At 31.5% G+C, this 15908-nt stretch overlaps 1 protein-coding gene across 1 annotated transcript in view; it reads left to right on the forward strand.

Annotated features, from left to right (window-relative positions):
- Positions 1 to 262: 262 nt before the first annotated feature.
- Positions 263 to 15908, forward strand: part of LOC135839157 (follistatin-related protein 5-like) — a 61030-nt gene continuing 45384 nt past the window's right edge. The window contains exons 1-3 of the mRNA XM_065355058.1: positions 263 to 430; positions 1625 to 1680; positions 14578 to 14657. Of these exons, the coding sequence (XP_065211130.1) occupies positions 14598 to 14657 (60 nt within the window). The 5' untranslated portion in view covers positions 263 to 430; positions 1625 to 1680; positions 14578 to 14597. The remainder of the gene's footprint in view (positions 431 to 1624; positions 1681 to 14577; positions 14658 to 15908) is intronic.

Consider the following 15908-nt stretch of genomic DNA (forward strand, 5'->3'; position numbering starts at 1 on the left):
TAAACAAGCTTACCTAAGCATCTGTTCCTAATTATTACCTACTACCTACACATTCATTTTGTGAATTTAGATCGAAATTATATAACGTTGAAAAAAAATCACAAATTTATAAAACACGTATAATTTAGCTAAACAATACCAGAAACAATTTGCTTTTGCGAGTAAAAGGCGCCAACATTTGAAGTATCGAAAAAGGTCTCACTGATGACGGTTAACACTAAAACTCTAAGCTTTGAACATTTCGAAAAAGGCAGCACTACATGGTATTGAAAAGGTTGGTGAACGAGAATTCAGCCTGCTTAGTTTACATTTGTACTGAAATAGCAGTGAGTGTAATTTCCATCAGACGATATTATCATCTTATTGTAGTATTTCTTTCGATTTTTTCCGTAAAATCATAACAATATTGTCGCTGGATATTCGATAAAAGGTAAGATGTTTTCAGCAAATTCTTTACATTTTTATTTAATGAGTAGCGTACCTATTTCCAAAACAACTTTACTGCGGTGTTTGTATTTGAATTTATCAACAAAGTATGCATACATATTATGAGTATATTATTCATGTCTTATCATCTCCTAAAATGAATTCATTCACAAGTTACTTCTATTTTGATGGGTTGTTAATGAAACAGGAAACTTTGAATTGAAAAAAAAAAATGATTTCAAGTTACAAGTCGGGTTTATGTGGGTTTGCTTAAATTTCTTATCTCATTTTATTTTTCAATGGCATGTCCCTGCAGGGACAATGATTTAGAATATCGATTCATATTTAAATTTTATCATCGTGAGCTTTCGCTTTAGATTTTTTGTTCTTTTTTCTGTAATTGTATGTTATTTGTAGAATAGAATATGGTAGTAAATTTTGCATGGAAAATAATGTGACTCTAAAGTTACAGTCAATGTTTGTGTAATAAACTACGCTGCATAATTTTAAAAATCCAAAAAATAAACTTCCAGAAAATGCCAAAGTTATAATTTTATATAATGTAGGTATACTTAATATTAGGTAGAATGTATCTACTAAATAAAAAAAGTGTGCCTTTCTTGTAATTTGTTCCTTGCATGTCCTGTAGTTGGTAAATTTAATTAATTCATGCCTTATAACACGTTTAGCTCGCAGAAGCATGTACGAATAATAATTTGTTTAACGTGCTTCTGACCACTATGTCATTGCGTCATGTGCACGTGCTATCGAATATCGACGCTTATGTGACCAATTTTTATTACCTGTACTCTTATTTTGTCAATTGTCAGCGTGGCGTGGAGTATGTGACAAAATATATATATAGGTACTTATGAGCCCAATTGATCAAAACCGGATTCGATTTTACGTGCTTTTAGAAAATAATGCGATAACATAAAGTTTTGATCCTTCATTTTTTTCAATTTGATTGAAAAAAAAAAAGTTTGCGACTCTAGATGTCTTTATTTAGAAGAAAGGAAGGGGAAGCTGCCGAGTCATCCTAAATATTTCCCACCAAATTTGGAATGGCAAAAATGCAAAAATAATTGTCAAAAATACTCTCTTAGCAGTAGATATAAAAATGTTCACCCTTCGTCTTACACCCTGAATTTATTAATACATTTTTTTCAAACATTGTCATTTTTATTATCATTTGCAGATGTTTTGAAATGGAATGGGAAATTAATGAAAATTTAATGACGGTCTAATTTAACCGTAAGTATCATTTATATTTTTTGCATAATATTTTAGATATTTAGGTAGGTCTTGGTATCTTTAAATTATCAATACGAACAAAATCCTCATCATAGTTCGAGTAGGTATAAGTTGGTACACGCTGCACATATGTAGATCGACGATTACCAAGTTCATTCAAAGTTTTTTTTTTTTTTAAATGATGGGTATAATTTTTTACCCCAATTTTACTTACTTCACCTACCTATATACCTTTAAAATAACTCGGTACTTGTCTTATCTAATTTTTCAAACACATTTGCGATAAATACGCAGGGTTACGTGATTTATCGGTTAAGCAGGGCTGCTATAAAAAGTACTAAATTAAAACATCCTTATTATCAGGCATCTTTTCTTTTTTCTATTTTCATCTAATAACCTGATTTTTATGTTAGCATTTTTTTTTTCAAGATGCGAAAATTTAGACTTGACAGTTATTTTACGTTAAATTATTGCATTTACGGCGCGTAAATAACGCGCGTTTAAGGTACGAGCTTCTCTAGTTATACACGTAGCACGAAATTTTCAACCGCGGAAGAATAATAATCGTATATCATTATTTTTTAACACGGAGGTACCTTTGAAATATTTCAGATTTATGCTCGCTAAGGTTTAAAACTAGGTTGTTTTTTACTTCTAGGTAATTTAACAATAAAGATATGATGACTTCGGAGAAGAAAAAATAAAAATAAATAATACGAGTAAATAAACAAATTGGTAAAGGAATAAAAATGAATGTAATTAATTAAAACTTGATTTATTTATCTATTTAGAAAGAAAAAATCGAGTTCTGTATTATCCAAGCTGTACGTTCGGTGGTAATTAAAACAAAAAAAGGATACAAGAGCTGGGCAAAGTTTAAATGTGAAAAATTGAATTATTCGAATGCCACAAAATGCTAATTGATATGCAGCACGGTTACGTTACATTTAGTTTTTATCATTCGACCTCGAATAGTTCTTTCTTTTGAATACACAATTTCGGAAAATATCTTCAATGAAATACTAGCCGAAATGAGAACCTTATACCTACTGAATACACGAAGAACTACATGTACACGTACAGTATGTAGGTTTTCATTTCATATTACGAAGTAGAACAATTCTAGCTACACTTACGAATCGGTTTGGAAATTTCGCCCTTGTTTTATGAATCGAAACAAAACACTATTTCACACGTATTTTATACCGGACCAATTTCGAAATCTTTGTCATTACAAATTATTATTTCGTGCTTTTGGGCGCATTCTGCAGGTATAGGTATACCTATACCCATTTGTCCTGGTCGAATAAGTTGCCTATAGTGCGAATAGTCGTGCGTTGAATTATCAAATACACGGTGAACAAGGAAGGTAGGTAGATAGGGTATGCAATTTATTTAACATAATCGTCGAAATCGATCGTTGTTCTTTTTTCTCAAAATTATTTATTATTAACAATCCATTCTACGTAAAGTACGAGTAATATTTCTCATCTGTTGGTGGAATTTCGCTCGTGTAAGTTTTAATTTCACAAATTTTCTATATCGTTTATAGGGGAAAAATGCAGGCAACTGAAAAAGTAAACGTGCCAGCCAAAAAATTTTTATAGCAGGTTTAATGTTTAACTATATCGCGGCTGGAAGTTTGCTAAAGCTTAGGAAAAGCTATCTGCGAATGAAAGACATCTAGGATTACGAAGCTGGATTCTTTTTCAATTTTGACCGAAGAGAAATGGCTCCTCAATTCGAATTACAGTTGGAGTCAAAATATTTTTCATTTTTTTTTTAACGCAATTCGCCAAGTACAAAAACTTAATCTTCAGTCGAACAAGATTTACTTTAAACGACATTTTTATAAACTTTCGAAACTGTTCTTTTTTTACTCGATTTTTTTCGGTTTATTTGAGCATTAAATTTTACACACGTTTTAATTTGTCTATAACGAAGCATTAATTTATAGGTATCTATTTACTGGTAATTCGAAATAAAGGAGAACGTGTAAATGAGGTGAATTCGAAATAAGCCAAATACCAATTCGATGCGTTTTAACTCAGGAATGTACCTACCTATACGTTGTATACAGATACGCATAACTGTTTACGTATTTATAGAGGTTTTTTAATTAAAATTGTGAAAAAGATATGCAAAGGGTATTCCGGTTTCCGTTTTAGCCAAAATACGTTCAGGTTTCATAAGTAAGAAACTTTTCTACACAAAGGGTTTTTATTAGAAATTTATTGGTTAAATAAACCCGACATCAGTATAGCTTTCGTAAAGCCGCCGGCTATCTTTGTTATTTTGTTTTCTATTTTTTTTTTTCTTCCTAGTTCATTTTTGACCCTCGTCTACCGAGGGTATAAAAAGCTCGGAATATAATAATTACAAGGAAAACGTTTTGCGGGCACAAAAACATTTTTTGTCACATTTACCTCGATGGTAATTTCCCACTTAACATTTATAAAAATAATTAAAATTGAACAACGCCGAATACTCGCTATTTTTCAGAATTATTCTTTTATTTATTTTTTTTTTATTTAGTAAATCATCAAAAAGAGTGTTTAGCAAAACCGGAGGATCTTGTATTTTCTAACCTGAATTTAACGACCCATCAGGGAATTCTTATCAAAGTTTAGTTCTTCTCAGTCCCTTCCTTAATTTATTATTCTGCGCAAATCTAACTTCATTCTTCTGTTCTTTGCGTAGAATAATAAGTTGTAGGATCTATTTTTTTTTTCACAATTCGTTCTGTAACTTCAATTATATCGTTTTTTTTTTTTTTTTTTTTTTTTTGTAAGTAGGTACCTATTCGAAATTCATTTTTTTCTGTTCTTCATTTTTCTGCCTTTTTTTTATACTGTTTATTCGTACTTTGTTGATTATTTGAGCAAAATTACAATTTCGTATTAAATTTGCCTCGTTTATAAACACACGAGCTCGTGTCGTCGTCGTTGTTGGTGTTTGCGACAACGCTTATTTAACATTTATCGCAATAAAGATTGCTACAGCTACACGATGGTAGATGGTGACAATTTGTATAAAAATGAAAACGAGGCAAGGTAGGTACACGGTACTACGAGTAGGTAATTTGAAAAAAAAAAAGAGAAAGAAATGCCATTAGGGGATTTTATTCATAGCTCAGAAGCAATTAGCCTTTTGAAAATTAGATTTATCGCGAATAGACGATACTCTGTGTACAATAGCCCAGCATCCTGTAGACCTGGGCACCAGGACCAAGTTGTACCTATAGTGGCAAAAAGAATACACTACGTATATAAAATGTGATTGTCATTTAAAACTTTAAGCTTCTTTACCTGACAAAGGTCGTTTTATGGGTAATATTCGTTTTGGGACAGTGCCCGGACAATGTCTATGTCACAATATTGTACATTAGCAATAGCAATGATGGGGCGTATAAAATTCGTACCACATCAAAAGGGTTGAGAAACATTTATCTGCGGTCGATGGTCTAGAAAATAGTTATGCCCTGAAGTACAAAAAGGACGTATTTGATGCATGATAAACGCATAGGTTTTTAATGTTGCCTTTTCATGTTAATGTTACACCCCCACACAACCACACACACACACTCTTTTATAACGTTCAAATTACTCCCCCTTAGGCCGAAATTGGTTTCAAGATTTTACCCATATCCCATATAGTTAGTGTGCCGTTCCTACTATTAACTAATTAATCGATTAATCGTATTACTTCGTAGTACATATAGGTAGAGGACTAGAGGTATAGCTTATCCACCAAAATGTACGAAAGGCTTTGGTCACGTATTCGAGTGTTTCTTAAAGTTTGCTGAAATGTGGTTTTATGTTTGTTTTAAAGGTATCCATACTTGGCTTTAGTACTTTATACTTACTTAACCAAAGTTAATAATTTTCGGTTTACTAAACTCTGCAAATTTTTATATCCGTCAAATTATCTTTTTGCTCGCAGAAGCTGTAGTTCATCTCTGGCGCTTATTTCGTGCTGCCGCGCACGTGAGATAACATAAAACATTTTTTAATTGTCGACTTAACGTAAATATTTTCGGATTTACTTTGTAAAGCTCAAGTTGCTCCGCGCTCTGATGCTGGATTTGTCAAATATAATATTTGCTGACAAATGTTTTCCCGGATTTAAATTCTTCAACATTGCGTTTCTCTATTTTATATTTTTACGAGGCAATTTTACCTAATCTCACGCTATTTTTTTTCTTTTTTCTCATTTCTTTTTTTTTTGTTTATACCTTAGTTGACATCTTCGCGCGTTCTGTTTTGAGAATTGTTTTAAGATCAATGTGAAGAGAGTTTTTTTTCTTACGTTTATGTTTTTATTGCGGTGATGTATGTGTGTGCATTCTGCGGCTGTATGAAGCCTAGCTCAGGTGAAGTTGTGTACCTACATTTACTGATAATATATTGCAGCTGTAGGTACGTACTTACGTAAGGAAATTCAGCTTTAACTACTTCTATCATGTATTAAATGTGGATCTCATTCATATTACTTAGATCCAAGGAGGGGACTTCCTTTGGTACCTATATTTCTTATTTAAGTAATCGTTATTATAAGTAGGTAGTTGAATGGGCAATAGAGATAGATAAGGTGCAACATACGCAAAGAAAAGAGGATGGCCAAAGGGCTGGGTCGTAACTTTTTTTGGAATGTTTAATAAGAGGAGTAGAAAATGGTTGAGATTACGTCAAATGAGTAGGGAAAAATTATGGATTCAAGATGTGATATTAAACCACCCTCTTAATTTAAATTTGTTGATGAATTGTGGAAATAATTTCATTTGCAGCAGTTGAGCGGTTCGTTTAAAAAATTACTCAAGGGTAGAGGCACCAAATATGGACCACTTTTTTTTTGGAGGATTGCCACTTGAAAACTATAGGGGCTGGAAACCTCCACAAAGGCTTAAAATGAAGTTCCATCCTTCCACCTAACACTGTACAAAAGTTCAGGGGTGAAGGTCAACTTTAAGTATGTTTTTTTTTTATTGTTGAGACGCCTAATATGGACCACCTATAAAATTTTGAAATAAACATACTTTCACATTTTTCAAAACGTCATATTTATTTGTAGAAATGAACAAAAAAACGTATTCTAAGCAGTGCTGGTTAATTTTGAATATATTTTTTTAAATAGTTGAATGATAAGTGAGGAGTTTTTTCAATTTTCTGTAAATTGAAAAAAAAACAGTGAAAATTGAGGAAAGGGGGGGTGGGTCAAATGAGGTATCAATGGAAAGAGGAAGTCCTCCTGAGTACTAAAAAAGCTTTTGTACAATTTGCGCAGCATGTGGGAAGCGGTGGGGGGGGCAAATTTTTTTTAGTGCGTTTCAATCTGAAAAATGAGGATTTAGTGCGTTTTGATCTGAAAAATGAGGATTTAATGCGTTTTGATCTGAAAAATATATTTTGCACACCGTTTTTCAGTTTTATTTTCAAACTCTTAAAGTAATGTTAAAACCAATGAAACCATGCAAATTTTAAATTTTTGAAGATAACATAATTTGTTAAAATTATTGTTTTTTTTTAACTTTTTCAAACTATCATTTTAGCCATTCATACTGCGCGAATGTGGTGGGGAACATTCTAGTAGGTGATAGAAATTGTGTAAAAGTCGATTCGGATGATGTCGGAGCACCGAAATGCAGTGTTACCACACGTAGAACAAAAAATACAAAAATTGAAGTGGAGTTAAAGTGCGTTTTGTTTGAAAATGGAGACAGATGAGTACGTTTTGATCTGAAAGCAAAACTTCAAGCGCCATTTTAAGGTATAAGGAAGGCTTAATTCGTTCTAATGATGGTTGCAATCGATTCCCCGTTGAATTTTACATAGGAATCCGTATATAACTCATTTTTTTTTTAATGGCGTTAGTGCGTTTTGATATAGAACTCCTCAATAAGTGTCAAAATGACAGCTCAAAATTTTGGACGCCGAATATGGACCACCTAAAGAATTTCAAAATAAACATATTTTTACGCTTCAAAACATCATATTTATCTGTAGAAATGAACAAAAAAAGTATTTCAAGCATTTCCCTTTTCAGCGGCTGTAAGAAATGATGAAAATGATTTTAAAAAATCAATATCACTGGTGGTCCATATTAGCGCACCCCATTAAAAAAAACTTCGCACCAAAAATTTCGGTTCATACTCTCAGGCCTCATTTTGAGCAAAAACTGATCACTCCAGCAGAAACTACGTCCTTTTTTGATCATACATATAAACGTCAATAACATTCAGAAAATTACTCCACATATATATTTTAATAAAATTTGAAAAACACACTAAAAAAAATTTTCTAGTGTCTCAAAACAGTTTTTTGTAAATTTCTCAGCGAGTTTTGACTTTACAGTTGTAGTTTTTGTCTCATTCGATTTTTTTTTGGTGAAAAATACTGCAGTACATCTGAAAACGTTTTTTCCTGACAGATTGCGCTAATTACCGACAAGAACGGGCGCTGGTCCATATTACGAACTGGTCCATAATTGGTGTCCATACCCTTATGTCAAAAAATCAAATTTTATAAGGTCAGAGGAATATACTGGAGTCAAATTTATTGGTGGTGAAAATTTGATTTTGTGACTACAAATTGTTTATCAAATTAAGAAAACGCAAAATTTTTTTTTTTTAAATTCTCCCTGTATTGATTTTCAGAGTGGTTTCGGATTTAGTTTTACGGACAGTAAGTATGAAAACCTGAAAAATTGTCATCGGGTAGGTACTTGCTCCCGATACATATAAAAATATCCGATGCTTACAATTGCATCTGCTGAACACCATGCAAAGTAAAACATTCACGCGAAAAACTACATTTCAAATGAACCTGGTGAGAGGAGAGATTTTAAAACGAAAAAGGATTTTATACGTCATCTTAAAATTAGGTACGGTATAATCCGTATTATGTAATATTCAAATCCACGGATCTTTTTATCACATAAAGACGGCACTTCCTAGAACAAAAGAAAGGTACCTACGTTTGAAATTACATAGTTTATTAAAAGCTTACCGCGTATATCCACAAAACCTAAAAATTTATTCCTGGTTTACCCGCCTTTCAGAAATATTATTTCTTTGAATAGTCGAAAGCCAGTATTTTTCAAAGGTTTCGCATATTAAGGTGGGTACCTACCTACCTACCTATACTAACCTAACTATAAACTTATTTTACATTAAAGAAAAATTTCATTGAAAAATCAAAATGGTCTTCGCAAATCGAAAAAAGCTCAATTTTTTCAGGCGAAATATCGCTGAAAATAGCTCTCGAGCATTCGGAAGCGAATATCCAATAAAATAATTTAAAATTACCCCGTATTGCGATAATATAGACCCATTTTGAAAGTTGCCAGACGACGGTCGTAAAAAACCATGGATTATTTTCAAAGAATACATTATAGTAATATTTTGTTGTTATAGTATTTTTCATATTTTATGAAAGATTTAATTTATGTACATTGTACAATCACAAGAGTTGGAAATATAAAAGTTGAAATTTTCTATCCAGACATTCTTTAGACTCTAACATAACAGAGTGTTCTAAATTGTAGCAATGTACCCGCCATAACAGTTTATCAAACTTCAAGATTGAAATTATTCGTTAAAAATTCGCGGACATTTCGAATAACTTGAACTTAGATACGAGTAAGTATAATTTTTTTTACTTAATGCTTTTGAGACTTGAAAACAGAACTCGGTTTCAAGAATTCGACAATCACATGAAATCAAAATGCAAAAATTTTAACAACTTCATTGCTTTAAAAAAATTATAGAAAAAATTTATTCAAGCCACATCAATGCAACACGTAATAATTTTAAAAAGTAACTTAGTATCGATTCGTTGCACGCAGAAGAAAGTTTGTTCTTTACTAAGGTGGTTTATTTGAAACTTTTCATCAGTGTAAAAAAATATGAGGGTAATTATTTACGAAGGTTGGTTCACTTTTAAATCGTTTGAAAAAAGAAGAAGATTAAAATCCATAGAAACTTGATAAATAAAGTACCTATACGGAAAGGAAATCGAGGTACATATTCATACCTAAGTACCTACCTAGAATTTTTATTCATCAAGATTGTTACGTTTGAAATCACGATCGAAGATATTAAAACATATTTTGTAACAAATCAGGTAATTTCAAGTACTTACGTAGGTACCTATTTGAAAAATATCGTTGAACCGAACTTGAGCGCAAACTTATAAGTATAACACTTTTATTTCTATAAATCTCTTTCAAAATACTTACCAACAATTAAGTATAGGTGTAGGTATCCAACTTTCTCGTGTCTTGTCTTTTATTCATCATCAACATCATCATCATCATTATTATTATTTTATTTTTATTCTCATTTCTGTCGAATGCCTCGAGTTCAAACAAATGATGAATACACTCTTGTAATATCGCTTCACTAACTTATTATCAACTTTTAACGCTTCAAAAACTTTCATCTAGTAATCATCCCAACAGTAAAAGAAAGAGGTGCGAATATAGTTTTTTAAAGACATGATTTGTTGCAAGCGAGTTTTAATTAGAAAAATATTTTCAAGTTTTCCATAATCGTATTTTATGAAATTTTCAAGACGTGTTTCATGTTTAAACTCGTTAAAAAATTTTTTCTATAAGTGGCTACAAAAGTACGGGTACTTTGGAGTAAACAAAAATGTGATTTCACTGATTCCATTGATTTTTGCTCACAATGAAAGCGCAATGGATGCAAAAAGACAGAAGGAAAGGAAGAAAGGACGGATGGAGGGAGGGAGGAAAAGACAGAAAGAGAAGTCAACGTGATTGGATCAAAAAGATGAGTCAATATTTGAAGTGAGTATCTTTAAATTAGTAACAATCGATATGCCATTTCAAGTTTTCAATTTTTTTGAAACTTGATCATTTGGCAAGGAGTGAGATACCAATTTGAAAATAATTTTGTTAAAAATACGATTGAAAAGATTTTTTTATGTACTTATTTCGTTGAATCACCAACGAGAAATCATTAAAAAAAACTGAGTGAAATCAAAATACCGCAGACTTCATTTTTGGTTCATTTTGATAAGGAGTAAAGTTAGGAGAACGAACTAGCGTATTTACGGCAAACTGGTTATGCAATTTTATTAACATCTTTGGAATAATACGGGTTGCTTGTAATTTGAAGGTAGAACAACCCCACACCGTTATGTAAACCGATTAATTACGATTTTGATCCATAATTAATACTCTTCGGGTTAGTTCGAAATGACGCATGTAGATTTATCGAATAAGTGCTACGAGTATATTCCTTAAAAGGTACCTACTGAACTTGAACATGAATTCATAATCTTTTAGACTCACTTTAGTATTATTTCCCCTAGGATCATAGGATCACCTCCATTCGGTCTATAGGTTTTTATGAGTAATATGACCTATTTTTGTTCAATTCTAAGAAACATTTTGGTTTTGTCGATCATTTTTAATTTTTGTATTTTTAATTTTTCTGTGGGAATTTCAACCACTACATAGACTTTTTGATATACTACATACGTGTACATATAGCTTTTGATAGTAAGTTGAAAATTTGTATAATGATATGGAATTATCGAACACTAAAGCTTCCAACATTAAATCAATATAAAACATACATTAACTCATTTGAGATAAGAGAAAAAGCAACAAAAAAGGGCCATTTTGCTACATTTAGATATAATAGCTCAACATTTTATTTAATTGGTAAATCACCAAATCGCCTTCATAAATAAAAAAGTTGGACTCGATCCAACTTTGGTGTAATTAAATTCATCCCATGTACATATGAAATGTTCCATTTTCCTGCATATCCGAGATCTTGACAATTTAACAGCTGTATGATGCGGGCATTAACTACCAAAATACGCACGCCTCTTTTCAACCTATGTGACCGCCTTAATTTAACTACATAGACTACCCTTAGTTTATGAGGTTATTTTTTTTTTTCTTCATCTCTAATCAAATACAATGAACCAACGCGACGTTGAAAAAATTTTTAATAAAATTTCGTTGTTATTCTTCATTGGTATACAATTTTAACGAAGAATGCTGCAATTTTTTCTTCAAATTTTCTATTTTTGAAAATTCCCTCGATGAATTTTTCATTTTGGAGTTGTTATTTTTCAGCTAACATTTTATTCGAAACGTATTCCCGTCTGTTTACAAAGAATTGAAATAGCCCACTCATTTAATTTAACGAAAATTTATAATTTTCTGCCGAAGTGAAATTTTTTTTATGTTGAAAATTGAAAACATTTTTCAAACGTAGCGTAATTAAAATATATTCACTTCTTTTGAACGTTACGATTATTATGTAATTTTTCTTTTTGAATCAGAAAGCACAGCTTCCTTGTATTACCTACATTGTACGTAATGGTTTATTAAAAATTAATTTATTTCTTTACAAGACACTTTTTTTTACGAAAAAATTCATTATAATAAAACTGCCGTTGTAGGATTTTCAGAGATATGCTACATTCGTAAGTCTATAAGTACATTATAAAAATACTTGGTGTAAAAATTTTAGTCCTCGTATGGACTACTTTTACGTTAAATAATCGCTAAGACTAGTTAGAGGATTTGGGAAATCTTTTTCTTAGTGAATCTTTGGAGCTGGAATTTTTGTGCAGTAGGTACTGGTATACATACGTTTGAAATAGGTAGGTAAAAGGGAGGATATTTTCGTACAGTTTTTCCCTGACTACAAATATATTTGCATTTAGTAAACTATGTATTTTTTTTGGAGGGAGAGGGATGTGTTATTTGGACAGTAGAAATTTTAAGAAATGAGAAAACAATTCTTAAGACTTTTTTTTTGAAGTCATAATTTTGATTTTTGCGTGTCATTTTTTATAGAGTGTTTTTTAGAGAACTTTTGGAATTTTTCTAATTGGACGAAGAGCTACGATTGATGAAAAATTTCAAAATAGTCTACTTAATGCTTTTAATTTTGAAATCAGGCAATATAGGTAATATGTATATGAACAGACCCTAATAGAAGTTTGAATGCTCCATAAAAAAAAGTCAAAAATGATGTTTTCTTGATAAATATTAGTTCCTCATTGTTTTACTTACCCCTTCAATTAAAATGGTTGGCAAACCAATTTTCACTCGAGTATAGTTTTGGTTGCAACCTCGAATGGAAGTAATGGAATATCTGTTATTACTTGTAAGTAATTGCAGCCAGCATTCGAGATGAATTCTTGCCACTTCAATCATATTAATGTAGGTATCTTAAAACAACACTATATTTTATTATAATTGTACTTAATTGCTTCTGTAATAGAATATTCAATTTAAAGATGATCTCAAAAGAAAACTCTATAAAGTGAAAAGAAAAAAATCCTATTCATCATGTATGAATAGCAAGCTACCCACCCATGTAAATAATAAAGGCATATGAATGAAAAATAAATCTTTCTATTCTTTTCAAAGGTCACCCTCCTCGTATAGTAGGCACTTTTACATGTATGGTACTTCAAAGTATAATAAATTCGCTAGAAAGTTAGTTCAAGAGTGAGTCGAAATCCTTCTTTTTTCAGAATTTGGCGAAGCAGGGAATGTTTTGGTTAGTAGGTATCTAACACCCATTTCCCTTGCACAAACTCAAAATTTAAAAAAAAATTCACAGTAAAAAAATTTATAAAAATTAATTTGATGCGGATATTAGTAATACATATTTTCAATAAAATGTACCAATTTATATTCATTATACCTCCTTGAGGTGGGTACATAAAAAATTCCATTCTAACTGTGATTTTTGAGTGTTTTGCGTAAAATGACCCCATTTTTACTTTCACTCTTGACTTTTCTTTCGTGTAGATACTTTAGGTCCAAATTTCGAATTTTTTTTTGGTAAAAATGTCTGTTTTAAATCAAATTTTTATAGAATTTTATTGAAATTTCTTCCGTTGAAATTGAGGGGTGATGCGAATGAATGATCGCAGAGGGCTCTACTCTGAGTGGCGAAGTCAGAAGCCTCCAATTCCGCCTCCAGAATCTAGGATTTGAGAGAAGAGGAAATTTTACGATATGATAATCGTTTAATTTAATTAAAACTGCCATAAATCCAATTTTATTTTTTCTAAAATTTCTGAGTAATATTCATGTGACATTGCAAAAATGTCATTATGGACTGTTCTGAGTGACGTCTTCGTGACCATTTTGCCTAGTACATACACTTTATATCACTTGTGAGTCACAGAGACATCACAATGCAATATTAAATAATTCCATGAGTTACCAGAAATTGATGTGACAAATTTCATCTCCAATCGGTATTATGGTAGGTCTTTGATCAATCATTCTGTTCGTTGAAAAATTCAAATACATGGCGATAAAAATGAGACTTATTTTTCGAAATACTGGTGAATTTAGAATGTATTCGAGTATAGGTACCTATCTGACCCCCTTTCGTCTAACGAAAATTAAATATTGACAATACTCGCGTCTTTTGAAGAGAAAATTTTCCACGCAGACCAATTTAAGTTAATAATTCTACTTGCTTTCCCTGCAAAAAGCAAGCAAACAATAAGTTATGTGATTTCTTTTCTCTCATAAATTGCTTAAGTCAGCATTTGTTTATGAAAAAATAACTCGATGATCAGTCGTAATGTTCATTTAAATGCAGATGAAAATTGAACCAATTCGTCTTCTTCGTGTACTTACTTGTATATGTTATATTATGGAAAGTCAAGTTAGTGAATTCGTTTCTATAGAAACCAGAGTTTAAGACATACAAAGGTTGCGTTCTAAACGTAAATATCGTTATGAAATCTTTCAAGTTTTAGTCCACCCTCGTATTGTTTGTCTGCTAAATCCGTCGAATAGTCGAATAAGTATATTGTTAATTCGGTTTGAAAATGAAAAATAAAGAAGCGAAATATGCTTTTAATGATTTCTGTTTCGCAGGTTGAGTGAACAACATCGCTATGAATATCTTCTACTGGTCCATATTAGTATTTCACTTCTCGGAGGCAGTATATTCGAAGGTAAGTGTGAATAATTGTTAAGCCGGCTTTTGTTTTATTGCATCAACACGACGAAAGCGAACATTATAGATAAGTATCTGGGTGTTTCTCAGATGCTTATACCTACCTCTAAACCTCCACCTCTTCTTGCGCATTTACGTGGTGTGTATTTTTCAACAACAAATATCAAAGCATTTCAGATTTAATCACGTGTAAAATGCGGGTAAAACTTGAATGATTACAACTGAATTCTGTCTCATATTATGAACTGCCTGCAGTTCAAAGGAAAATCTCCAACAATGAGCACGGAATGACTTTTAAGCTCGTAATTTCGTTCAGTATTAACATTTCGTCCATAAATTTTTCTCCAATAGGCCAACTTTTTTTTCTTAATTGGTAGTTTTATGCTATGATATTGAATTTTTCTTTGAAATTCGTAATGGGTTTTTGCGCAGAGTGGCAGAACAATGAACATTTGATAAAAACTATTTTATATTCTGTATTTTTTAACATCGAAAGAAACCGTACAAAAAGAAACGTAATAGCAATTTAGTCTTTGCGATTGCAGTGATGGATTTTGTTGCGAAAATAAAAAGGTCACGATAGAGAAAATAGACAATTTTTTGCACCAAACAATTGAATTCTCGCTATTTTTTTTTTCATTTTTTTCATCCATATCGTTGGTGGTTGTGAAAATTTATGGCAGTTTTGCCTTTGGTTTAGATATGCAAATTATGATGTGGTCTTGTATCTTATAAAGTTACTTTATTGTCTATACACACTGCCCACTCGGAACAAATATTCCTGTGCACAAAGGCTGTAATACTGACAGCTTCCTTTTTCAAAAGATGATTGTTATAGTTGTATTGCCAAGTTGTGACACATTCAGGTACCTATTCTTTTTGAATTTACTCATCCTATTTACCAATGAAACTAGGAGTACCTATTTTGACCAAACTTACTTATTCATTCGTGTGAATGTATGAAAATAAGAATCATAACATATTGCAAATTTCTATTCAAATGAGCAATGATCGCTCTAATGAAAAATGTTTCTACTTAAAATGCACAAATTTGTAACTCGAGTTCATTTTAAGCTTTTCGTCGATTTGGGTGGACATATTTCGTTAAGCTTGGTAGGTAGGTAAATGATATTTGAACAATTTATTACAACGGGGTTGTTTGTTAAGGATTCAGATGCAAAATTTACAACTTTATAAAATAGAGCGTTTCGATTGAACGTTACAACGAGTTTCTAACTGTACCCTCTTG

The sequence above is a fragment of the Planococcus citri genome, chromosome 3 (assembly GCF_950023065.1).
Source record: "Planococcus citri chromosome 3, ihPlaCitr1.1, whole genome shotgun sequence".
Classification (NCBI taxonomy): Eukaryota; Metazoa; Arthropoda; class Insecta; order Hemiptera; family Pseudococcidae; genus Planococcus; species Planococcus citri.